We start from the raw sequence: 26,459 nt of genomic DNA on the forward strand, positions 1-26,459 counted from the left end.
CGTCCAGGTTGTTGCGCTGCCCCCATGTGGCCAAATTATGAATTACATTAAACTAAAATTAAATTATCCCTATATCTCCACTGTCACTGTCAAACAAATGCATAAAATGGCACAATAATAATTTATTTTATATATATTATATATATTTATATATATAATATATATATATAAATATATATATCAATATTTGACATATAATTGATTGATATAATTGCTGTATAATATTTAATATTATAATTAATATTAATATTAATATATTATGTATTTGACAGTGACAGTGGACAGAGACAGGAAATATAGCAAGAATTTAATTTTAGTTTAATGTAATTCATAATTATAAAAATATATTAATAATATAATATTATATATATATATAATGGCTGCAAAAATGATATTGTTAGTCAAACCATGGCCTATCAGCAAGAAGCAAATACAAAAATGTATATTACAATTTTTTTTTAATTGCACTGTTTTAAACACTTGTTTAACAGTCCTCTAGTTCTGTGAGGAACAACAGCAGGTCGTTTGGCTGTATAATATCCAGCAGAAATAGAACATACTGTATCTCTGAAATGTTTTATCCATGTATGATCAAAATTGCTCTGAATTTAGAAGATGTTGTAGTGGTGTACATGAATCGCTATTTGCAGCTGTATTGAAAGATGCTACTCATTCAGTAAGCTACTGAGCACGCTCTTGAACCTAGAAAATGATCCTGGTATGAACAAGATCGCATGCATTGACAAAACACAACCAGTTAAATTGTATATCATTTTTTATTTTCCCATGTGTTTATTTGTATTCCAGTTGAAGACACAGTGTTGCACAGTGCCAGGGTTTGCATAGGTCTGATAAGAAGGTAAAAGATGGCAGCTGACAGAGTGTATTTCCATATTACAGATAAAACCAGGTCATCCCTCAAGCAGTCAAATGGACCACACATTTTTACAGTACCTTACAGTAATTACAAAGTTCTCAGAGGAATATAACATAGTCTTTTCAGATAGAGGAGTAATTTTATAACATTTTGGTCATGAGGAAACTCCCACTGAACATTTTTAGTAACATCTTTGGACGAACATGCAAAATGATTTGAATTTATGGTGCAATTTTGGTGTTTAACTGATACGTGTAAATAAAACTATGGCTCATGAAATGTTGCTCTCGAAAAAGACGACGTCATCACTGATTGTCAGTGACAGAACTAAGAAATACGAGTCAGTGTGGGCTCTAATGGTCACCTTAAAGTGTTATTTCACCCAAAATCTTCATCAAATACTCACCCTCTGCAGGCTTTAACACCTTCAGGCGGGGAGTATTTGACACTTAAACAGATTGCTCAAAGTGCAACACAATAACAATATAAAATCATTAAAACAAAACTAACAAAACTTAAAAAACCCTAACAATTCCTGCTACACATCAGACATGTATCTCTCATCCTAAGCATATACCTACAGCATGCATGTAGGGCTTTCACTGGTCCCCTTTAGTCCAGTCAAAATCTCGTTCTTATTCACACATGAGAAGCGTAAGCACTTCAATATTGGCATCTTTTCTTAATATAAGATATCCCTTTACAGCTGATGCTCTTTAAGAGACACCATGTTTAGTACATAGGCTACATTGTAAACATTCATTTCTCTTTGTGAATAAATACTCCTGGAACAGTGTTTCAACACTGCTGCACACGTGGAACAATTTCACATTTCCATAAACCTTTGGGACAACAATAACGAAACAAAACGTTCTTAAATTCACAGCCTTCGCTGTTGTGAAAGCAGACACACAGGGCTAATTTACAAAACACAGACTAAGCCTAAATCTTAAAGATTCAAGACATAAAATGTACTCATTGTGATATGTACTGTGACTTGCTGTGATTCTACCATTTTCCCTCCAGTGTAAATACACTGTAACCAACAGACCCAGAGTGTCAAGTATTCATCATATCTGCTAATAATCAAAAAGACAGTTTGAGGCAGTCCATTATTGGATGTCAGTGGTGGTCCCCAACGTCTCCCTGAGCTCTTAGTTTCTAAAAGAAGCAAAAAAAGAGAGAAGTTAACAAGGGCTTTGTATAGATTTTAGGACTGTCAAAGTGAATGTGATAACGCGTTAATGCAAATTCGTTTTAATACCACTCATTTCTTTAACGCAATGGATCTTTTCGAGGCTGTAGCGGGCTCAGTTTTAAAGGTAGAGTGAAGATACTGATATGAAACCCAAAAACCTAAAGAATCCATTGATACCAACCATGTCATACTAGCTTGTCGTGAAGGAGACTAAATAACGCACCAAACTTGCGCTTAATTTTGCCGTGGAAAAACTGTCATGGCAATTTTTAAAGGGGTCCCTTGATCTCTGACCTCAAGATATGTGAATGAAAATGGGTTCTATGGGTACCCACGAGTCTCCCCTTTACAGACATGCCCTCTTTATGATAATCACATGCAGTTTGGGGCAAGTCATAGTCAAGTCAGCACACTGACACACTGACAGCTGTTGTTGCCTGTTGGGCTGTAGTTTGCCATGTTATGATTTGAGCATATTTTTTATGCTAAATGCAGTACCTGTGAGGGTTTACGGACAATATTTGTCATTGTTTTGTGTTGTTAATTGATTTTTCCAATATTAAATATATACATACATTTGCATAAAGCAAGCATATTTGCCCACTCCCATGTTGATAAGAGTATTAAACACTTGACAAATCTCCCTTTAAAGTACATTTTGAACAGATAAAAATGATAAATCACAATGAACTATGAACAATCATTTATTCATTTATCAATTATTTTAATCGATTGACAGTCCCAATAGATTTACATTAGAAAATGCCACCAGATGAATTACCTGTTTGGCTTTTTCTGTCCAGCAGATGGAGCCAAAGCAGCTTTTCCCCTTTGCAGGGCATTAGTGGTAACCTGCAGGCCTTTTAACGGTTGCTGTTCCTACATAAAAATGACAAATCAGACATTTCACCTTCAGTTCACTTGTGCAAAACTGCCTTTATTCAAAAACATACAAAAAAATACTCACCCCTGATGGCTTGTTGACAGGACAAGGCGGTGGAGGTCTGTTTGGGGGGTCTGGACGGGGTTTTGGTACCGCTGAATGCTGCGAGTGGGTTTTGGCGTCCAGGGAAGGTAAAGGTGGAGGTCCTGAGGGTGGTGGAGGAGCCTGGTTTCGTCTCTGCTCGGTGAGCTGTGCAGACTTAGCAGGAGGTGGAGTGTACCCCTGAGGAGAATGTTGTTTGTCTACAGGAGGCTGGATCTGGGGCTTAGGAGTTGACCCTCTCTGCTCTGCAGCGTACGCAGGTACGGGAGGAGGCTTAACTGCCGGACGCACAATAGCATGTCTGGACCGAGTTGAGCCAGACGGGCTCGGAGAAGGAGAGGGTTTCCCCTGTGGAAGAATGCAACCATAGCAAAGTTAAATTTTTCTTCTAATATTCACAAACAACAGAGAAAGGCATTATTGTCTAGGTCATAATGGGCTTCTTTACCAGATGGTCTGAGTCCTGTTTTTTTAGAAAGAATGTCGGGTTGGCATGACCGCTCACATGACTGTCAGCACATAGAGGCTTGCCCTCCACCAGGACAGAACAACTGAGGGTGAAAATACAAATGCAGAGGAACAGACCCATCATTTATACAGCCACACAACATAGAAAGTACACTGCTGTTCACTATAATGTAGAGCAGTGGTTCCCAACCTTTTTCCTTAAGGGACCCCTTTTCTATCATTGAGTAAATTGACGACCCCTGACTTAGTGACATATTTTATGGATATTTCATATTATACTCAATGCATAACAATAACAGTACAGAACAACTGATAAACGGTACAATAAACCCAAATAGTGAACGCAATAACTGCAGGAAGTTTGTGTAAAACAAACGATTTTAATGAATTTTGAGCAGATTATTCCCTTTATTTTTCTGAATTGTTGATACAATTCTCTGTATTGTGTTTTTTTTTTCCCATTTTTAACAATCATACATCTTTAATAGGCTTCTTTTTGATGAAGTCTGTGTTTTTTAGGCCATTTTTTCCATTAGCTCTTTTTTTAAGAAAACTTTGAAAACTCTTTTTTAAGCTTTTTTTTGTTTGTTTTAACTGCGTCCTTTTCTAATCCAGGACGAGGCTGTTTAGCAGAGAGGGAGGGTTCTGTGAATACAGCTTGTGTTCAAGTCTTAACCGGGCCCTTATCTTGTTTATATCTTAAATAATAATCCAAAATCTAAAAATAATTTATTTTTGTTTTCTTCAAAGAAATGAATGAAATGCCGAGGTATAGGCTAACTGTATATTTTGTTCAAAAGTTGTCTTACCCCCTTTACAATCAAGAATGCTTTGCGACCCCCCCTGAAGCTTTGGCAACTCCTAATAGGGGTCGGGACCCCCAGGTTGGGAACCAATGATGTAGAGTATTAATATTCTACACTCCTGAATGACATACTTTGGCACTGGAGATGGAGCGGAGGTTTTCAGTGGGTGGAGTTTATGTCTGTAGCAGCACCACAGTCCAACAGCAGCCAGAACCACAAAGAGAACCAGGGGGAGGACCAGCAGGACTGGGAGGAGGTTGCCTGTTATAATATAAAATAAACAAGAGTCAGAAACTGTCTAAACTGTCAATAAATTAAAAAAAAAAAGTTGCATGGTTTGAGAAAAAATTGAAGAGTCTCACTGTGGCTGATGACAGGTCCACTGTCCACACTCCCACCGGACCCCCTCTGGTTACACTGAGGAGGAGCCCAGCCCGCGTCACAGTGGCAGTTATGATTGTTGTTGCACAGCTGGAGAAAAAACATATTGCACATTAACATTAGAAAAAAATGTTTCTGTTCATTACATTGACATGCAGGTATAGGAGTAAATGACACTTTAGAACTACAGAAGTACTTCAAAATCATTTTAAGTGGAAAAGAGTCCAAGGTTCAGTGGTGGCCTATAACTAAGTGCATTTACTCATCCGGTATAATTTGAATATTTTCCATTTCCTGCTACTTCAACTTCATTGCATTTGAGAGAAAAATAATGTACTTTTTACACCACCACATTTAGTCGCCAAGTTGGCAACACTGACCGTCCCTTCATTTTTTTTTTTATCAGAGTATTTTGATTTATTGATTGCTGTCAGGATGTAATGAGAATCTCAACAAATATAACAAAAATGTATTTGAACAGCACTCCCAACCCTACCTTTAAGACATACAGTATTTAGAATGCATGACATGCACTGGATTATTTCTACTTTGCTATATTACTACTTTTAATTAAGTAAAAAGATCTAAATGCATCTTGCACAACTGCCAAGTTTGCCAGCTTTTCATAATAGCGGGCTGGCAGCCAAATCTTCCCCAACACACTTAGGAAATCCACCTTCCCAGCATCCTTCCTCACACACACCGTACACACATAGAAACTCACCCCGTGTCCATGGCACTTGGCGTTGCACTCATCAGCTCTGAGGAAAGATGCATTGCGGCATTCTCCATTAAAGCAAATCTGTGAAAAGAAGAAGGGGTGTGAGGAAGAGAGACAGAGAAAGAGTTAGAGAATCAAGTAGTTCCTATAAGTGGTAGAAGATTGGAGCCACAAAGTTAGTAAAAGACAACAATTAAATGTGTCTTTCTGACAGGTTAAAGACATACCCACATCTCAAAAAGCCGCAACAATAAATTCCATTTGGTAAATCTCACCGAGTCATCGCCACACTTGGTGCCCGTCATGACCAGTCCCGGGTCTAGAGTGTCGCCCTGCCCATCCTCGTCCCCCAGCCCAGGCTTGTACACATGCGTTCCCATACAGTGGATCTTCGTGTTGCCCACACTGACGGTGGTTTCTATGCGAACAGCGTTGTTCTCAATGGGCTTGGAGGCTGAGGTCAAACACTGGATTTTCCCACATTGAGCATCCCTGGCAGAGATAATAAAAAAGGATTTCATTTTGTTTGTTGAGACTGATCATTCACAGGAAATTATGTAGATGCCCTCCTTGAGCTGAGGGAATAAATGAACCAACATGTTTTGAACTCCACCTTTCCTTGCAGCTCCTGTACTTCCCAAACAGATCTTTGCCGCAGTTCCCGTACATGTCCCCGGCTTCGTTCACCTTCTTAAAGCACAGGTCAGGGGCCGGACGGCCATCTGTGGTGGAAGGAGAGGAAATGCACATGAATACGGCGGCACATACACACAGAATAACACACACACATGCAGAAAATGCATGCGTAGTGTGTTATGTGACCACCTGATGGAGACCAGATGGCATCCCTTACTGTTCTGTGTGGCTCCTGTGGTACTACAAAGGCTCTCCAGGGAGGCTCTGTCTCAACGTGAATATGGACACTGTCCAATAACAATCCTTAATCCTGCGACCCACTGAGGACTCATCTCTAACTCTACCCAGTATATCTGCTCCAACATGCACTGGATGTTTAACTGCTTTAAAGATATAATGTGAGATTGTTTGACGGTTAAAATTCTGGGTTTTATAATAACCATCATTTATAGATGGCAATTTGATAGTTAATTAAACTTAGTTAATAGTTATTTTAACTGTTAACAATCAAATGATAATTAATAATGTTTACTAATGATTAGTAATGTTATAAATGTATGTTATTTTATCATTAGTTTGTATAATATGAAATTATTAGTTTACAAATTCTATATTGTATCATTGTTGATAAGAGACAATAACAATTACATTCTGATTATTAGTTCAGTATCTATTATCAGTTTATTGTTGCACACATTATAACATTTTATATACTATATTAAGTATTTGTTAGTGATTACCAAATGATTTGTAAACCTTTAAGAAATCATTTTTAAAACATCTATAAACACTACATAGATAGATGGACCAGAAACCAATTATTAACCATTGACAAACTATCTATCTAAATAATGTTTATAGACGTTTTACAAAGTATTTATTAACCTTTTAATAAGGTATTATAATCGTCAATTGCAACTTTATAATAGCCATCCAAATAATGTTTCTAGATGTTTTACAATTTTTTTTTTAAGGTTTACAAATAATATCTTAAACATTAACAAATACCTATACATATATACGGTATATATATATATATATATATATAGTATATAAAATGTCATAATATGTGAAACAATAAACTGTTAAATAATATAAATGATAGCATGACTAATAATTAGTAAGCATTATTAATTATCATTTCTTTGTTTGTTAACATTGGTGATGCAGGATGACAACCGCTCCACCTGTCGTAATCTTTGCTAAGGTGCTGGAAGAATCAATGAGTCCAAAAGATGACAGAAAAGAAATCCGCACACTTAGATCTATGCAGTATTCCACTTTATTCTAAACTTTCGGTCTGTGGTCAGTCTGCGGATATCTTTTCTATCGTGCTGTATTGAAGAAGACTTGAAACTAGCGACGGAGACCATAAACTCATGTTCACAATGTTTACTGAGGTAATGAATCAAGTGAGAAGTAGTTTCATTTTCTCATAGACGTCTATACAATCAGACTTCTTTTTGCAACCAGAGGAGTCGCCCCCTGCTGGCTATTAGAAAGAATGCAAGTTTAAGGCACTTCAGCATTGGCTTCACTTTTCAGACCCGGAGGTTGCCTACTGTACTGTATACACTACATGTAATCAAAATATATATATATATACCCTCATTTGGAGAAAAAGATTTATAGATTATAAGCAATCAGTTTACCCACCTCGTCCCCAGAGAGAGTTGCATTGCTGCTCCAGGGTCGGACACATGCCGGTGTAACAGTAGGCCTGCCCGTTTGCACATGATGTGCCGTCCATTAAATAGTAATTAGCAGGACAAGACTCCGCCTTCCCATCGCAGTACTCCGGCAGGTCACAAGACCCGGAGGGGGCACGACACAGAACACCTGGGCTCTTCAACTGGACAGAGAGAGATGAAGAGCAGGAAGAGATGATAAGAGATGTGAAGAAAGAATTAATTGTAGGGCTATAATTCAATTGCTACAGTGTTCATGAGTGAGTGTGCAGTGAGCATTAGCCCCGGGGACACATCACTCATGGGAGGATTTTTCAGTTTCTCTTTGTTTAGATGATCTTCAGATGTTAGTACCTTGCAGTTCTGGCAGCAGACGCCATGGGCACACTCAGCTCCAGCTTTCAGAGTGCAGTTGTTGGCATTACAGCAGGGACTGGTACACTCCTAAAAAAAAAAGGTTTAGAGTCATGAGTCCTGGAAAAAACAGACAAGGAAAATATATATACTGCAACATTCAAGAGACACAACGATGATAACACACCTCTTCTTCTCCACAGTCACACTCTTCTCCGTCCTCCAGGTAGCCGTTGCCGCAGCGCTGCCCTCCATACATGGATCTGGTGTTCGGTAAGTTGAAGAGACACTTCCCTCCTCCAGAGCTCAAGTAGCTCTTCAGCTCCCTCAGGTTGCAACTGTTGAACACGCGTGGAAATGGATGCCTGGTTTGTGATGGAGGAAGAAGCACAAACACAGTATGTAAGACTTGGTTCACACAATTCATCATGAAATCAAATGTCTTCTTTCTTCCTTATTAGTTTAATAACTGTAATTTGTTTTGGTCGTAGGTCATTTGCGTATCGTACCCAGTAGCGGCAGCCATGATGCAGCCTCCGTCTTCGGCCTTCGCCTGGCAGCAGCCTGTGCTGTCGTGGCTCATGCCGAAGTTGTGGCCCATCTCATGTGCCATGGTGGCAGCTACACCCACAGCTGACTCTGAGTGGTCCTATATTCAAAAGATTAGTCAAAGATTACTTAAAGATCTGTAGAAAAAGTCAATTTTAAAATATATTATGTAGGGTTGTCAAAGTTAACACAATAATAACGCGTTAGCGCAAATTCGTTTAAACCTAACCTAATTAACGCAACTTGTGATTGTTGTCTTACTAGCTTGTCAGGAAGGAGGTTAAATAACGCTGTCATAGCCATTTTCAAAGGGGTCCTTTGACCTCTGACCTCAAGATATGTGAATGAAAATGGGTTATATCGGTACCCACGAGTCTCCCCTTTACAGACATGCACACTTTATGATAATCACATGCAGTTTGGGGCAAGTCATAGTCAAGTCAGCACACTGACAGCTGTTGTTGCCTGTTGGGCTTGAGTTTGCCATGTTATGATTTGAGCATATTTTTTATGCTAAATGCAGTACCTGTGAGGGTTTCTGGACAATATTTGTCATTTCCAATAATAAATATATATATATATTATATTATATACATTTGCATAAAGCAAGTATATTTGCCCACTTCCGTGTTGATAAGAGTATTAAATACTTGACAAATCTCCCTTTAAGGTACATTTTGAACGGATAAAAAATGTATGATTAATTTGTGATTAATCATTATTAACTATGGAAAATCATGCGATTAATCTTGATTAAATATTCGATTGACAGCCCTAATATTATGTTATACATTTCTCACTGCATTTTGGAGACACTGTCATCATGCTGGCGTTCCACTGACTATATTAACCTAAATTAATATTTGCTGACCCGTTGTACCACCTGAGCTACAGCCATCCCATCTGGTTCTCTACTCAAGAGAACACAGAGGATTATTTAGACTCTTGTCTCTCACCGTGTTCACTCCACCAGACTGGTAGTCGGAGCACATGGCTTTGAGAGGTGCCAGCCCGATGGTGGAGCCCTGGAACCCCCTCCCCCTGGAGACACAAAACGCCACTGGTGATTAGCTCCAGCTGGACAACAGCCCACTGGGATACAACTGGTGATGGTTATCGTCTCATGCAATGAAGATAAAATCAATTGAGAAATCTACCCCCACGGGACGGGAGGTTTAGAGGAGATAGGGTGGTGGGGGGACTAGAGTTGGAAAGGGTGAAGAATGACAAATTAGTGGGAGAGAGAAACACTGACGTGATGAGCTGAGCGTTGTCGTTGGGGAGCGTGTGGAGCTGTTTGCTTCTCCAGGACAGGAACGCTGCCAGAGTGCTGTGAGGGTTGTCCGAAACGCCGATCATGTCCTGGTTGGTCCACACCTCCAAGCCGATTAACGCCACGCGGATGTTCAAAGACTTGTAGTACTGTGGGTGTAGACAGGAAGAGTCACAAATGCTGAATTTGACTTCATGTCACTACTAAATATAGGTGTGATGAATCTGATGAGTCTGTTTGTGGTTTTCGTGTTTCACATCAGACGTTACCTTGTCGACCAAGTTGGCGGCTTCCAGTAATTTCTGCTTGGTCTTCTCGAGACTACTCCCATGCTTCTCATACTGCAAACGACATAAACCACATTAAATACAGACATAGACATACCCACACATCCCAAACCTCAAAAGGGGACTTCAGATCAGAAACAGGATATGCATGAGAGCTTTATATTTACCATAACTCGCTCTAAATAAAGCGATGGGGGCAATTTACTGACGTTGTTTTCTATATTTAAGTTCATTACAATTCTGTGGAAGGCAGAAATATACTATTAATACTGCATATAAACAGCTCATAACATCCATCCATCCATGAATGATTTTGGCATCATTGGGCAGGCTTTAAAAAATCTAGCCAGTGACGGGAAACTTTGGTCAATCATAGGTCATTTCAGAGAGAGCGTTCCTATTGGCTGTTCATTCAACGGAGGCAGCTGTCAATCACTCGCGAACTCTGATCAAAAGGTAAAACCAGACAGCGCTGATCAAATATGAATCAAGATTCTGTTACTGTAATACCTATTTCTCGCCTCAAATGTTTTCATAATGATCTTGTAGTGTACTGTTTAGCTGTAAAATTAGAAAGTTTTCTCCAGCTGGTGGGCGGTGCTTGGTATTTCCTCAACTGATCTCAACATGGCTGCCAGGTCACAAACTTTCTTATTTTACAGGTAAACAGTACACTACAAGATGTTTCTGAAAAAAATTTTTTATGAGAAATAGGCATTACAGTAACAGAATATTGATTCATATTTGATCAGCGCTGCTCAGAGACGGGAAGGCTCCAGCTCGGCTCCGACTGGTTGTTTTCCTCTGGTCTGTGAAATCCTGCAGATGTCATTAGGAGCACCGGAGGACACCGGAGGACACTGGAGGACACCGGAGGACACAGGATTTTTTTCAGATTACCTGTCTCATGCAATACTGCCAGGATATGGTGACCGTTTTATAAAAATAACTTTATTAAATCATATTTGCTCCATTTCAACCTACTGCTGATTTAAGGGTCGCTGGGGGGGCTGGAGCCGATCCCACCTGACATTGGGCGAGAGGCAAGGTACACTCTGGACAGGACGCCACACATAGAGACAGACAACCATTCATGCTCACATTCACACCTACGGGTAATTTAAAGTCTGCAGTTAACCTGACCTGCATGTCTTTGGACTAGTTCATAACAGACTATTAAAAATGATGCTGTGTGTAAGTATCATGATCTCATTCTGCCTATATAGCTGATTTCACACACAAAGCCACATCCTGCACTGCAACTTAATGGTGTCATAAAAAAAAAATGTCCCTGTCTGGTTAAAAAGTGTGTCCTCACCTGAGCTTTGTCTGCCACTAGCAGCAGCTCTACGTACTTCATATTCTGGCTCAGGTCTCTTTTCTCCTGAAAATGGAGACAGAACAGTTTGATTCAGAATATGTGGAGACAACATTGTCCTGCTTTGTGTAAAAGTCGCAAAGGATTTCAGGCATCACTGTCCAAGCTCACCCTCACGCTCTGCGGTGACATCATTCCATGGATGAAGTCGTCAAGCCCCTCCTCGTGCTCCTTGTTGCCATGGTGATGCGGGCAGCTCCCTCTGGGTAGATGGAGGCTCTCTGCTCTGAACACAGCGTGCTGCTGTGCGCCCGTGGAAACAGGAAGAGGCTCTATCAGGTAGCTGACGCTCGTGTTCAGAGAAATCAGTCCCCTGGGGAAACAAAACACTGCTAATGGTTCCATCCAATCATGGCTCAAGGAAATCGTTGTGGATCAATGATGTTTCTGTCTGTCTGTTTGCACACTGTGGAAATCTATTGCAAATATTGTAAATAAATCTTAAAACCTCAGATTAAATGTAATCCTTAACTGCATTGTCAAACTGAAGCGTGGGTAATATATACATGCATGTCAGATTTGGATTTTTGTTATTTGGCTGTGGTGGTTTTTGCGGATGGGTGGAGCAGAGCCAAGAGTCTCAAGAGATTTACTGCCGTTTACAAATGAAGATCAGCTGGAGCAGACAGAGCGGTACACAGACGTCTATACACAAACACACAAGCATGCACTCAGCAGCGGGTCAAGCAGCTGTAGAAAACATCTGGAGAGGTCAGACGCCCACATGTAAATGTCCTTCTATGCCGCGTTTGCATTCCTCCAGAGAATCTAAAATCTAGTAAGACGTATTCATTCACTCATCCTCCAGATGCAGAGCGCTGAACCCACAAAAACACACATGTGGCTACGATTTCTGCCAGAGAGTTACACCTCCTTTTCTTTTGTCGGCGTTTCTCACAGGAAGGGTCAGCTGTCTTGGATCCACACCAGGAGAAAACACAGGATCACCATAGTGAGCTGTCCTCAATGAACCAACTCTGGAGCCAATGGCCTACTAACCTACTGGACTGCACAAGAGACTGTTTCCTGTTTCCTAGTCCAGAAACCCTCACAGGTACTGCATTTAGCATTAGAAAACATGCTCGAATCATAACATGGCAAACTCAAGCCCAACAGACAACAACAGCTGTCAGTGTGTCAGTGTGCTGACTTGACTATGACTTGCCCTGAACTGCATGTGATTATCATAAAGTGGGAATGTCTGTAAAGGGGAGACTCGTGGGTACCCATAGAACCCATTTTCATTCACATATCTTGAGGTCAGAGGTCAAGGCACCGCTTTGAAAATGGCCATGCCAGTTTTTCCACGCCAAAATTTAGCACAAGTTTGGAGCTTTATATAACCTTCTTCATGACAAGCTAGTATGACATGGTTGGTATCAATGGATTCTTTAGGTTTTTTAGTTTCATATGATGCCAGTATCTTCACTTGTTTTAAAACTGAGCCAGCTACAACCTAAAAATTGCTAGTTGCATTAAAGAAATTAGTGATGTTAAAACACATTTGCGTTAAAGTATTATTATTGCATTAACTTTGACAGCCCTAATGGCAACCAATGCATTTGCACTTATATAACTGGATTACATTCGGGTTTCTGCAGGTTTTTTACATTGTAATTTCTTAAATGTTGTGTTTAGGAGAACTCGAGTTTCTGTAAACTGGGAAGGGGATTATCAGATAGATTTCTTCTGAAAAGGCGACGTCTTGGTCAGGTATAAATGTAATAGAGTTTCTAATCAGCTTTTTACATGTATGAACGTGAAAGATAGTGATGTTCAGAGCTATGAAAATGGCGCAAACATTTGGACAATATTTTGGTCTATTCTGGCGAGTTGACCAAAATAGGAAATGTTGAACAACAGTAACTTCACTGTAAGTTATATAAACAGGTATTCTATCAATGATTTAGAAAAACAGTTAGAAAACTACTATGTATCCATTAATTTTGTTTTGTTGGCCTAAAGTCATGTCATGTCAGCTGTAAAACAAATAAACTGAGGCTGTTAAATAAGCATTTAATAGCTTTAATTCATTGAGTGAGCGGTGCCAACATATCTTTAATAAGATCAATCACAAACACCATCCCTCCATGATTTATTCTGCAGCACTAACTCCCTGCGTTTTAGCACTGGGAAAACTTTTCTCTTGGCTCCCTTTCTTGCAGCTTTTTACTCCCTTGCTGAAAAAACTGAAGCTACAGAAAGTCCTCTTAACTGTTAGGAGCTGTCTTCATGAAGAGCTTTTTACTTTTAGAGGGATTTAGTCTTATGGGAGACTTCTTAGAACTCTAAGAAAAGTCTTTCACTATTGGGACCAACTCTAAATATTTGAAAACTTTATGAACACAGCCCGTGGCGGAGCTTTACTTACCTCAGTCCTGAGCATGTGCTAACAGCAACACTTGAGCCTTCCACGCCCAGAATCTCCCCGTGGTAGAAACAGTGTCCCTGGAAGACAGACAACAATTAAAGCTCAACACAGGCCGTCATTCAACCAGAGGACCTTGTTAGGTAAGCATAAAAGTAGTAGTATTTTATGTCCATACTGCCTGTTATCCTTCTGCCAAAGGATTTGATCACCTGCATTGATATCTATTTCTCTTATATGATCATTTATAGCGCCCCCACTGCAGTTTAAGAGCATCAAACTGTCTCATATAGACTTACAGTGCTGGCAGGAGAGGAGGACTTGCGGGCTCCATCGGGAGTGTACCATATTTCCTGATATCCAGGGGCCAATAGCTGCCTGGTGAAAGACAGCACAAACTCAGACACAATTTGCAAAAGAGTATATGTAGCGTCGGACGTTCGATCTCCTGAAACAGCATCATCATGGTGGGACAGTGGTGAAAAATGTGCAGAGTAAAAGCTGAAGGAGACAGAGGAGATAGAAGGAGACAGATTCTCTCCAGCAGCCCACAGCTCATAAAACATTCACTCTGACAGAGACACTCTACAAAACCAGACCGCTTTAAAGATTCAGACAAAGATCCTCGCAGAGATAAGAGATACAAAGAATAATGTGGAAAAGTGTTGTAATAAAATCCATATGTACCTTTCCCAAATGACACTTTTTTCTTTCTTTAGTTGAAGAAAGACATGGTAACTTATATGCTGAGAGTTTAAGTTTGTTGGTATGTCCAGACTGCATTTGTTTGACAGGGCTATTATTTACTAATGTCCCCCTATTCTTTTTCTCAATTACTGGAATTTCTCCATTAGTATACATTACAGGCTGCACAGGACAGGCTGATAAATCAGCGAAACATACACATACGGAGAGACACATTCATTTTATTGTGGTAAAACGTTACATTCCTCTAACTCTCCATCTGTGTTTGTGATTGAATGAGTGTCTTCAGACTCGGGCCATTTCTGTCAAACTTCTGTCAGCCTACCGGTACAATATTTAGATCTGGTACAGATGCTTGTTTTCCTGTCTTTCTTCTTCCAGCTCTGTCCCAATCCATTCTTCCTGTTTTCATTCATAAACTCTGCCTGCCTCACAGCTGGTTTTCTTTTGCTCCGTCTCTCTAAATCTCCCCCCATAAGTCAAACTCAGATCCATCAAACAGGATGTAACTGCAGGGAAATCAAGATGTAGACAAACCTACATGGTGCTGGTTGAAAGACTGGACTTCACTTAAGTCTCAAATAAACATGAGACAGACCTATAAGATGTCTCACTGAGATTATATTATTTATCATGCATCTTCATCTGTTTTCCATCTTAGCCAGCTTGTGGCTTTACCTCAGGGTAATACAGTAGCTATGTATTAATAATTCCTTTTTCATCTTTGACGGACAAAAATTTGTGCAAATCAGTGAAGTAAAGTTAAATTAATAGTTCAACATTTTGGGAAATGCACTAATTTGTTTTTTTTGCTGCAGAGTTAGATAAGAAAATCAATACCGCTCTAATATCTGTCCATTAAAAATAAGGCTACAGCCGGGAGCTGGCTAGCTTAGTTTAGCTTAGCTTAGCTTAGCATAAGAAACAGGGTGAAACAGCTAGCCTGTCTCTGGTTGCAGTGACTCTGTAGCTTTTTGTACGTATTAAAGGGGACCTATGCTTTTGTGCTTTTTCCCTTTCCTTCAGTGTGTTACATAGTCTTTTGTGCATGTAAAAGGTCTGCAAAGTTACAAAGCCAAAAGTCCATGCCAAAGGGAGTTACTCTCCCCCACAGAAACACTGAACTTGAAGTCCCGCCTTTTCTTTTGTAACTTGGTGATGTCGCCAAGTAACACACTTTGCATAGCAGCTAGTTTGGCGCGTCCTCAAACAAAGCTAGTTAGAGCTGAGTCCTAAGAATTTGGTCCGGTTGACCAATCACAACAGAGTGGGCCAGCTGACCAATCAAAGCAGACTGGGCTTTTCGGAAGGAGAGGACAGGAGCTCAGACAAAGCGTTTTAGACAGAGGGTGAAAAGAGGTGCTGCAGCACATTAAAGCATGTAAACATGTTCTAGTAGAAACCCAAAATACAAGTATGCACCTGAAAATAAGCATAATAGGTCCTCTTTAAAGAATTAACATGTAATGTGTTAATTAATGCGCTTTAGAGGTGATAGTATGGATTTTGTTATTGTTGGAGGGAGCCAGGCTAACTCTTTCCCCCGGTTTCAAGTCTTTATGCTAAGCTAAGCTAATAAGTTGCAGACTGTAGCTTCATATTTAGCACACAGACATGAGAGGGGTATCAATCTTCTCATCTAAATCTTGGTAAGGAAGTGAGTAGAAGCGCATTTCCCAAAATGTCAAACTATTCCTTTAAAGGATGACGAAGACAAATGAAGGGAAGATGGGGATTTTTCTTTTCTCCCCCGTCAGATGCCCTGAAGGAGACAAGCCTCTTGAAACAATGACAGCCTGTTGATGCAATCAGCCACAAAGCAGAAAACGTCTGCTTCATCCTTTAACAGATTACCACCCTGGAGTTTGGGGGGTTGAGAGAGGGACTCTGTATGCACACACACATACAAGCAGTCTAAAAGAAGATTTAAAAATGATCACTTAATGGTAATGTATCCGGCTGATGTCACCCTAAACGGGGTAAACCCCACTGTATTGTGATTTGACCTTCTAACCGTATTTATATCTGGCCTTCCTCTAGTTTTCCTGCTTCTCTAACTCCCCAAATATTCCCATGATGCTCTCCTCTCATCTGTGTAACCCTCTCTGTCGCTCTCACAGGCAGAAGTAATGGCAGAGTGGCCGATGATTGACTGAGCTTCACTCTGCTGCTTTTATACAGTCCTTAATACACAGGAAGGATCACTTCTTCCAAGAGGAGACAGACACATAATGACTCTTTCTCTCCTCCATTCTCCCATGCCAGTCAACAGCTGTGTGTACACTCGCAGACGATGACTATATAACCTGAGGCTATGTGACTTATGGACACAACATGCCATTAACAAAGCCATTGCCACTACTGAAGGATAAATACCAGCTTAGGTTTTAGTGTTTTAATTTTTTTCCAAATCACTAAAAATGCTGATTAAAAGTCAAAACCTAGCAATATATTTGTCACATTCAGACATGGCTCCTGTCTCTTCTATTGAAAGTTAAATCCAGTTAATGCCTCATCTGTTTAAGCACTGAAAATAACTTATATGACATGACTTTATAATGCCACAGCCACCGTAGTTTTACCAACCGCTGGTTTATTTAAATCGTAAAGAACTGAAACCACAGGAACCACCCTAAATGACTTGCAGGTGCGATCCAACAGTTTAGTTTCAATGTGACTCATCAGTGTCTCGAGTAGTACAAAAAAAACACAAAGAATAAAGTTCAAGTAAATGGATCATGAACTGTGTGGTAACAGTATGAGGACAACTGCAATGCACATGCAGTCATTGGCTCATCTCTGCAAACTGTTTTTATGTACGTAACAATAGGAGTATACAGTATGTTGATGGGTGAAAGTGGAGTAAAGCTCATGTTTTGACATGAAAAAAGTGACATTTGCCGTTTTAACATTTGACCAAGATCAACATTATGATTGCCATATATGTCTTATTGCTGCTCTGCAATAATGTGTCAAAAATGGTTTTAATCCGTGTTGCTTGATTTGTGTCGCTTGTATGGCGACATGTACCGAATAATGGGTATTGTCGCTGCATTATTGTACTAAGGTTTTGCTGTTTTCCTGTTGCTCTGCATGGCTCGCAATGCTTATTTGTTGCTGTCGCTGTCTTTATGGCGTCTTGTTGTCTTCTGTGTAAATTTTAACCATCACCTCAAAACATCTTGCCAAAGGACGGCAATTGATGCCAGCTGACTAACTCTGGCACATTTACAGAAATGTAGATTGATTTGAATTGTCCCTATGAATAAATTAATTAAATGAAAATTCTAATTTACTCAACACATCTATGACAAAATACATTGAAATTGGTTTTAACTGGTCCAGCAACAAGTGGCATATTACTTAGAGAGTCTGCCTGTTTCCAGTCTTTATGCTAAGCTAAGCTGCAACCGTACAGACGTAAAAGTGGAATCGAATTCTCATTCAACTCTCGACAAGAAAGTCTGTCTAAACCACATACGCCCTTGGAATATGCCAAACCCTTGAGTTTAATTATATTCTGGTAAATTGTGTGAGGGCTTTCAAATCAAGACTCTGTTCGACGGCGGGGAGCACTCCGCAGAGTTTGGATGTGGTCCAGTGTTCAGACAGATGCTGTGATTGAGGAGCGCAATACTGGCAAAATCAGGACTGTCTGGCAGCGAGTCTGAGACAAAGGCTCGGTTCAGCCTCGTGAGGGGAGAGTGGAGGGGTGGGGGAGTAATGCTAATGTACTTGGGAGATAGTGGAGGGGGGAGAGAGTGGAGGGGACGTGGGGTAATGCATTAGGGTCAGTGGGTCGCATTCTCTCATAGTATCAAATGACATCACCGCACGCCTGTGGTGGAGGGGGGGAGAAAGCTGACGCAAAGTCAAAGTATCGCTCGGCAACGGATGATGAAGAGGCTTTTATTGCACAGGGAGGCCTTGTGTGAAGCTGTGCGTGTGAGTGTTTCCCCAACACACAGGCCTACATTAAGACATCAAAGCAGACAGGGCCGAGCCACCGTGAGACTAAACATAGAAACAAGGACAAGCGAATGCATCCCTGTTCTCTGCTCCCTAGACCTGCCATCCATCAGGACTGGGCTTTCAGTCTTGTTTGTGTTCTTTTGGGCTGCTGTGTGTTTGTGTGTGTGTCGTCTGTCTGCGTGTGGCCACACAGTCTCCCAAACCCTGACCGCGGAGGGCGCGTGGGAGATGTATATTTGCACTAGAGCTCTGGGGAACATCAGACGAGGTGAGGGGAGGAAAGAAATGAGAAAGGATGGTGTGCTCGTTGTTAGAGTGGACGGCGGAAGACATACGAGGTGAGGACGAGGAACAATGATGCGTACATTTTCCCAAGGGAGTGCTTAATTCAGGTTCATGCACTTAAGAGTGTGCAGGAAGGGCATTAAACAGAAGAGCAGAGAAAGTCGTGCAGAGGAGGAAGCGACACGATTCATATCTGAACCAAACGCACATTACTCCCAAACTGACCCCAACTGTCGCTACTTTCCTCTTTCCATGACTTTTCTCACCTCAACCCTTCTCCTCCGGTCCATCCTTCATTTTCTTACACTGTTTCCTCCCCCTCTCTTTCCCTTTTCCTGCACTCTGAGTCAGCACGCACTACAGCGGCTGCCTGGCTCTTAACCAAATCAACCCTCTATGGACGCACCACAGCCTTTCATTAAGATAAAAGCTCAGGCAGGTTTGCACGTACAAACCAAAAAAAGACCCACGCACACATTGACAAGCATTGCAGGGGAGGACATAAATGGATTGAGTCTGTACTCCAGCCACTGGGAGGACCAGTGCCCACAAATATTCACAGCTACGTCTTCCTCTAGGTTTTGATTAAGTGATACATTAAGTTGAAGAGTAGATAAGGTGGAATTAAAAGGGAGAGAGCGGGGGGAAAAATGAGATGTAAAATGCCACAGGAGGATAAACAGAAAGACGAGATCAAGACCGTCTCACAGCTAGTTTGGGTTCTCCCTTATTTGCTGACTGTCGGAGTTACAGTTGCAGGGTCAATGAGGACACGAGGGAGTAGCCAGGATACAGGGATGGTCACTGGCAGCATTTTCTATGGCTTCTCTCCAAAATGAGACATTGATCTTCAGTGACACAAACTGCCGTCTTCTTCTCCACATTAGGACAAATCAAAACACAGTAACCCAGTGTGGGATTGGCTATTTCGGCTTGGAGAAAGGGGGGAAACACTGGCTGGTGGCGGGGTGAAGCGGTAAACCTCAAACTAAATAATGGGTCTACAGCAAGCTCTTTCTTTGAATGTTGTGGGACCTTGTGGAAATTATTGGGGTTTATATTATCTTAATATCTCAAGAGAATAAAGATGTTAAAATTTTCGTTCCCTCTAATATTGCAAATCATATCGCTATCACAATATCAGTTAAAATAACCGCAATTAGATATTTTTTTCAAAATCATTTAGCCCTAACCAAAAGCTACTAAATGTAAACTTAACAGTTCTTCCTACTGTCAGTGACTGAATGAACTATCACAGGCGACAGCTTTGTGCAGCTCAAGGGGACGGCTGACATGAAAAATAAATCTAGTGAGAAAATGTTGAAAGAGCTGCTCTACCAAATAAACTCAGACTACCCTCCCTTTAGAAAAAAGACCCCCTCTTCCCCTCCTAATAACTTTCGTACAGTCCCTAAGTGAATTGTGGCATACAGGCGTACAAGTAATAGAGGCTAAAGCTTAAGTGAATGAAACAGAAAAGAGTGTTTACATGATTTTTTCCCTCATCAATAAAGCGCTCAGACAGCACATTAAAGGATCAATGCAAAGAAAATGGGATGTGTTTCTCTAATATGAAGCTATGTCTGTTTTAACTTTCCTTTAAAAAAAAATTCTCAACTCCTGTTTTGCATGCTTTATCATTAAAATGATTACAATTTAATTTCTATAATTCATTTTTTTTTCAAATCATATAAATACCTTTCCCATTTTACATCAGTCTCCCACAGTACTATATTTTATTCTACATGTATTTTATTCCCATACTTTAATGTTTGCACTATTTTATGTTTATGTCTTACTCTTATGTTTTACTTGCGTGATTTTCTTTTTATACATATTTGTATGAGCCTTGTTGCCAACGCTCACAATCGCTGTAATGGTTGTGCACATGACAAATAACATCACCTCACTATTTCTACTATAACTGTAGTAGAAGCGGGCGGAACCGGTGAAGAAATGTTACCAGCTTTCCTGTTCCAGGAAACGGTTGAGAAGTTGCACAAATATGGGTTCAAAATATATATTTCCGCTCTATTAGAACAACCTACAATTCTACATATCAGTTCACACCATCTCTATCTCGTGCTGAGGAACCCAAAAACATTTTATCAAAGCTATCTCAAACCAACTTGCTTTCTTTCCTCGTCTCTCTGTGCCTCTCACATACGCAGACAAACAGTGTGTGTGATTGATTAAAATTCCTTGCCCAGGAGGAAATCTGACAGTGTGACCACCTGCTGGGGAGGGAGCGCAGAGGGGGGTTAAATCCCTCAGGGGACGCTCAGTCAGACACAGTGGAGTCATGCTCTGTTAATGTGTGTGTCTGTGAGTGAATGAGTGACTGACAGACAGAGAGAGCACACATTTGATGGTAAAAATGGACTTGAAGAAAATGCTCATAAAAGCTTCCCTTTACACTTGTGGCGTTGGCTCAAATCCAACACCACAGCTCTGTGGTCACCACAGCTCCAGGCCACCCAGCGACCGCGCTGTCCATTAAACCAGCGAGATACTTCCTATCACCATCCCATTGTTACTGAGCAGGAACCGCTCCATCAGATTGCAGGATGTGAGGTGCAGACGCACAGTCTTGCTTCCTGTTTGCCCAAGGCAACACAGATCGGGTGTCAACCCTCTGTCGTCCAAAACCATCAGCCTCCTTTCCTCCCCTCATCCCCCTCCGTGACCTTATAAATGTGTCTATGTGACAGCTAACATCTGGTCGAATAAACGGGTCTAAGAATACACACACAGTGTTGGATATTCTCACTTGACTCAATCAGAGTCACATGGGAACGGTTTGATACAGGCGACTATTTGTATTTGTTTTATGGGCTTTTTTGTCTTATTTTGATACTTATTCCTCAGAGCACTAAAATGCACCAAAAGTTACCAGAGACATTACTACTAGGGTTGTCAATCAATTAAAATATTTAATCGCAAATTAATCCCACATTTTTTATCTGTTCAAAATATAGAGATTTGTCAAGTAAGTAATCATCTTATCAACATGGGGGTGGGCAAATATACTGCTTTATGCAAACATATTTATATATTTGTTATTGGAAATCAATTAACAACACAAAAAAAATGACAAATATTGTCCAGAAACCCTCACAGGTACTGCATTTAGCATAAGAAATATGGTCAAATCATAACATGGCAAACTCAAGCCCAACAGGCAACAACAGCTGTCAGTGTGTCAGTGTGCTGACTTGATTATGACTTGCCACAAACTGCATATGATTATCATAAAGTGGGCATGTCTGTAAAGGGGAGACTCGTGGGTACCATAGAACCCATTTACTTTCACATATCTTGAGGTCAGAGGTCAAGGGACCCCTTTGAAAATGGCCATGACAGTTTTTCCTCGTCAAAATTTAGCGTAAGTTCGGAGCGTTATTTAGCCTCCTTTGCGACAATCTAGTATGACATGGTTGGTACCAATGGATTCTTTTTTTCTAGTTTCATGTGATGCCAGTATCTTCACTCTAGCTTCTAGCCCACTATAACCTCCGAAAGACCCATCAGATTTTTAAGAGGTGAATTAAAAATCCCAAGTTTATGCAACTTGGGATTTTTGCATTAAAGAAATTAGTAGTGTGACGACCCCTCCACTCCACTAGGTGTCCTGTGTCTTTTTGCTGGTTCTCCTTTGTTTTGCAGGAGAGAGGGTCGTCAGGCTGATGAGCCACACCTGGGCTTGGTGTGGTTGGGATAAAAGCTCTCTACCTTTCAACAGATGTGGCTCTCTTCTTCCTTGGCTGGCACACCTGTTTTGGTTTTGTTTGCAGCAGACATTTTCACACATGCCTACATTACTGATTACTGACTTTCCACGTTTATTTAGTTATTGATTGTTAGTTTGTTAAATAAATGCCTGTTACTATTTTTAAACTCGTCTGGTCTCCCATTTTTGTTGCAACCTTTGAGCCGGGTTGTAACAGTAGCGTTAAAACAAATTAGCATTAACGCGTTATTATCACGTTAACTTTGACAGCCCTAATTACTACTTAACTCTAGTGCTGGGCGATATGGAGAAAACAAATATCACGATATTTTTGACCAAATACCTCAATATCGATATTACAACGATATTGTAGGGTTGACAATTGGTGCTTTTACAAAATATTTACACAATGAGATTTTTGATAAATAATCATCAGTAATGTGGATATAATGACTAAGTGGGTAAAGACAAATCACATCACTTTACTTTAAAATCAGGAAAAGACAACACTTATGCCATATTACGATATCCAAAATCTAAGACGATATCAAGTGTCATACCACGATATCGATATAATATCGATGTATTGCCCAGCCCTACTTAAATCCTTTGTGTGAAACATAAAGGAGGGGTAGTGCACTTTTTAAATCACTCACTCATTTTTCTCCAGGTGTAGTTGGAGCTCCCGGCCCTCAACTGAGATCAGGACCTGAGCCTCTGCAGGATGCTGGAGGGAAAACAGAGATTACAACAAGTGGTTAAAGAAAAGCTGATTTATATATGCCAGGATGATTATCATTTTTTAAATTATTATTAAAGACTCACCTCTTCGTTGGCAGACCTCCTCTGTCTGTGAGGATGCAGCCATGTGGGATAAGTAATCTCATAACTCTGTACGTGATCAAGGATGCTCCTCAGTGAACCCTGCTTATTTTCTCCTGATGAAAAATAGAAACTTGACACATTACCATGTTATAGGTGGTTTGCAGTTTATGCACTTAAACCTGCAGTAGGCAGAATATTTTTGTCATCATTGGGCAAAAAATTCCATAATAACCTTTCAGCATATTGTAATTCAAGTGTTCTGAGAGAAAACTAGACTTCTGCACCTCCTCATGGCTCTGTTTTCAGGCTTTAAAAAATGTAGCCCGTGAAGGAAGACTTTGGCCAATCACAGGTCATTTCAGAGAGAGAGCGTTACTATTGGCTGTTCATTCAACCGAGGCAGCTGTCAATCACTCGCAAACTCCGACTATCAAACTAGGCCGCGCTGATCAAATATGAATCAATATTATGTTATTGTAATGACTATTTCTCAAATGTTTCCAGAAACATCTTGTAGTGTACTGTTTAGCTGTAAAATGAGACAGTTTGCTCCGGCTGGTGGGCGGTGCTTGGTATTTCCTCAACTGATCTCAACATGGCAGCACAAACTTTCTAATTTTTTCTCAGCTAAACAGTACACTACAAGATGTTTCTGAAAAGATATTATGCGAGAAATAGACAACATTGACTCATGCTTGATCAGCGCTGCCTAGTTTGCCCATTTGATCGGAGTTTGGAAGTGATTGACAGGTGCTCAGAGACGGCAAGGCTCCAGATCAGCTCTGATTGGTTGTTTTCCTCCAGTCTGTGAAATCTTGCAGATGCCTCTAGGAGCACAGGAGGAGACCGGAGGACCAGGAGGACACCGGAGGACACCAAGGCACTTTTTTCAGATTACCTGTCTCATGCACTACAGTCAGGAATATAGTGACCGTTTTATAAAAAAATACTTTTTTTAAACATATTTCTAATTTTTTGCATTTTTAACAACAACAAAAAAAACATACTAATATTGACATCATGCATGCCCAAAACAAACACGTTGCATATTAAACTGAAAACACATTCCATTACAAACCCATCCAGTTTTCCCCAAGACATGTAAAAGAAAATCCCTCATCGCTCCAGGAAGCAGTCAGACTCACCATCATAACCAGCTCCTTCAGACACAGCAGCAGCCTCCACACAGCGGAGGAGGAGGACTATGAGACTCAGAGAGACATACAAAGAGGACTGCACAGCAGCTCCTGGACGCATCCTAACAACAAGCGGCTCCCAATGAATCTGCTGAACTGAGACATCAATGTGAGGGAGAAACGAGCCCGGCTGCTTCACATCAGATGGAGGAATCACGCCGCCGGTGTGGCATCTCGATGAGCTGCTTTGCTCTGCTGCTGCTGCTGCTGCTCTCAGTGAGATGCTGCTGGCAGAGTCACATCTCTCTCTCTCAGTCTCTCAACCCCTCCCCTTCATAAGTATCTCACACACACACACACACACACGCACGCACGCACGCACGCACGCGCGCACACACACACACACACACACAGAGCTACAGCCACTGAGGTGAGGCAAGAAAACACAGGATAGGATGAAGAGCAACAAGACACTGAAATCATGATTAGAGGAAACCATGTGGACCACTTTTATGGAGCATTAGCTTTGGCATTATAAAAGGAAAAATACAATATTATTCTTCTTGTTTATTTTTTATTCCTAATAATGATGAAAGAAAACATTCTAAAAAAAAAATTCTACGAGGCAGTTTCACATAGGAAAAAACAGTTTTAAACTGCTGTGCTCATATTAAATATAATTTACAATTTATACGTAGTTTTGTTTTAATTATTATTTTTAATTTACTTATCTTTTTTGTGTTTTTGTGTTTTTTTTACATGTTTTGTTTATGTTTCTATCGGATTTAATTCATTTATATGTATAAATGTAATTGTTTATTAAATTAATTATGCTTGTTTAATGGTGCAGTAATATTGGTATATGGATGGGGTATAGTTTGTTTATACAATTATTTCTGTGATTTATTGGATTTTGTACAGAATACCAATAAAAAGACTTTGAACCAGTTTCACATAGTTGAAGGGTTTTTTTAAGGACTAGCTGCATTTTTTTCCAGCATCATTTCTTAAAGGGGCACTACAGCTTTATAGTATTGTACTTCCATAAAGTTGATGGACTCACAAGAGACAGATTAAAAAAAGAATGGTCCAAATTGAAGCAGTAGAGACCGAGATACCCTCTCTTTAACTCATTATAATGTGCTTCAAGCTCCAAAAAAGGCTGGATCCATTTCCCATCATGCAACGATTAACATTTTTTTATAGGACCCTCCCTGCCTGGTTAATGCCTACATCTTAAAAAAACAAAAACTACACATCTCCAGTGTGTAACACAAACTTTCCTTTATAAATTTGTAGTCTCCAAATCCAAACAGAACCCTGTGACATCATCGCGGTTATCTTCTCCCACTTACAAGCCACTGAAGACATTATACAACTGTTTTCACCACATAAGTAGTGCTCCTCTTCACTATTAAACTAATATTAATGTGTACAATTGATTGCTTTAAATCAGGGCTGCCCACAGTGGGGTCCGGTCCGATGTCATGCAAGCTTAGCTCCAAAGTTTGGCTAAATTTTGATGAGGAAAAACTGGCATGACCATTTTCATAGGGGTCCCTTAAACTCTGACCTCAAGATATGTGAATGAAAATGGGTTCCGAGGGTACCCACGAGTCTCCCCCTTTACAGACATGCCCACTTTATGATAATCATGTTTTTAAAGTGATAAAAAGAAGCGTATGTTTTTGGCTTTTGGCCCGTGGCCTACCATTACATTCCAGTTTTGGCCCTCCAAGGGAGAAAGTTTGGGCACCCCTGCTTTAAATTGACTATAATGCTGTATTCACACAGTTGGCCGACGGAAAAAAAACGGAAAACTCCCCATTATTACGAC

The 26,459-nt window shown here is 40.4% G+C and overlaps 1 protein-coding gene across 1 annotated transcript; it reads right to left on the bottom strand.

Moving 5' to 3' along the window:
* Positions 1-757: 757 nt before the first annotated feature.
* On the bottom strand, positions 758-24,908 carry adam19b (ADAM metallopeptidase domain 19b). Its single transcript, XM_037780740.1, has 23 exons — positions 24,632-24,908; positions 23,487-23,599; positions 23,318-23,388; positions 14,269-14,347; positions 13,973-14,049; positions 11,713-11,914; positions 11,542-11,607; positions 10,206-10,277; positions 9,919-10,085; positions 9,620-9,704; positions 8,624-8,763; positions 8,302-8,479; positions 8,115-8,204; positions 7,729-7,924; positions 6,050-6,158; positions 5,712-5,928; positions 5,440-5,517; positions 4,697-4,805; positions 4,466-4,595; positions 3,509-3,611; positions 3,043-3,408; positions 2,857-2,954; positions 758-2,038 (listed from the first exon to the last, which is right to left on the bottom strand). Exons 1-23 carry the CDS (start codon positions 24,741-24,743, stop codon positions 2,032-2,034), a joined length of 2,865 nt encoding a protein of 954 aa, XP_037636668.1. The 5' UTR covers positions 24,744-24,908; the 3' UTR covers positions 758-2,031.
* Positions 24,909-26,459: the final 1,551 nt, after the last annotated feature.

This window comes from Sebastes umbrosus, chromosome 9, assembly GCF_015220745.1.
Source record: "Sebastes umbrosus isolate fSebUmb1 chromosome 9, fSebUmb1.pri, whole genome shotgun sequence".
Lineage (NCBI taxonomy): Eukaryota > Metazoa > Chordata > Actinopteri > Perciformes > Sebastidae > Sebastes > Sebastes umbrosus.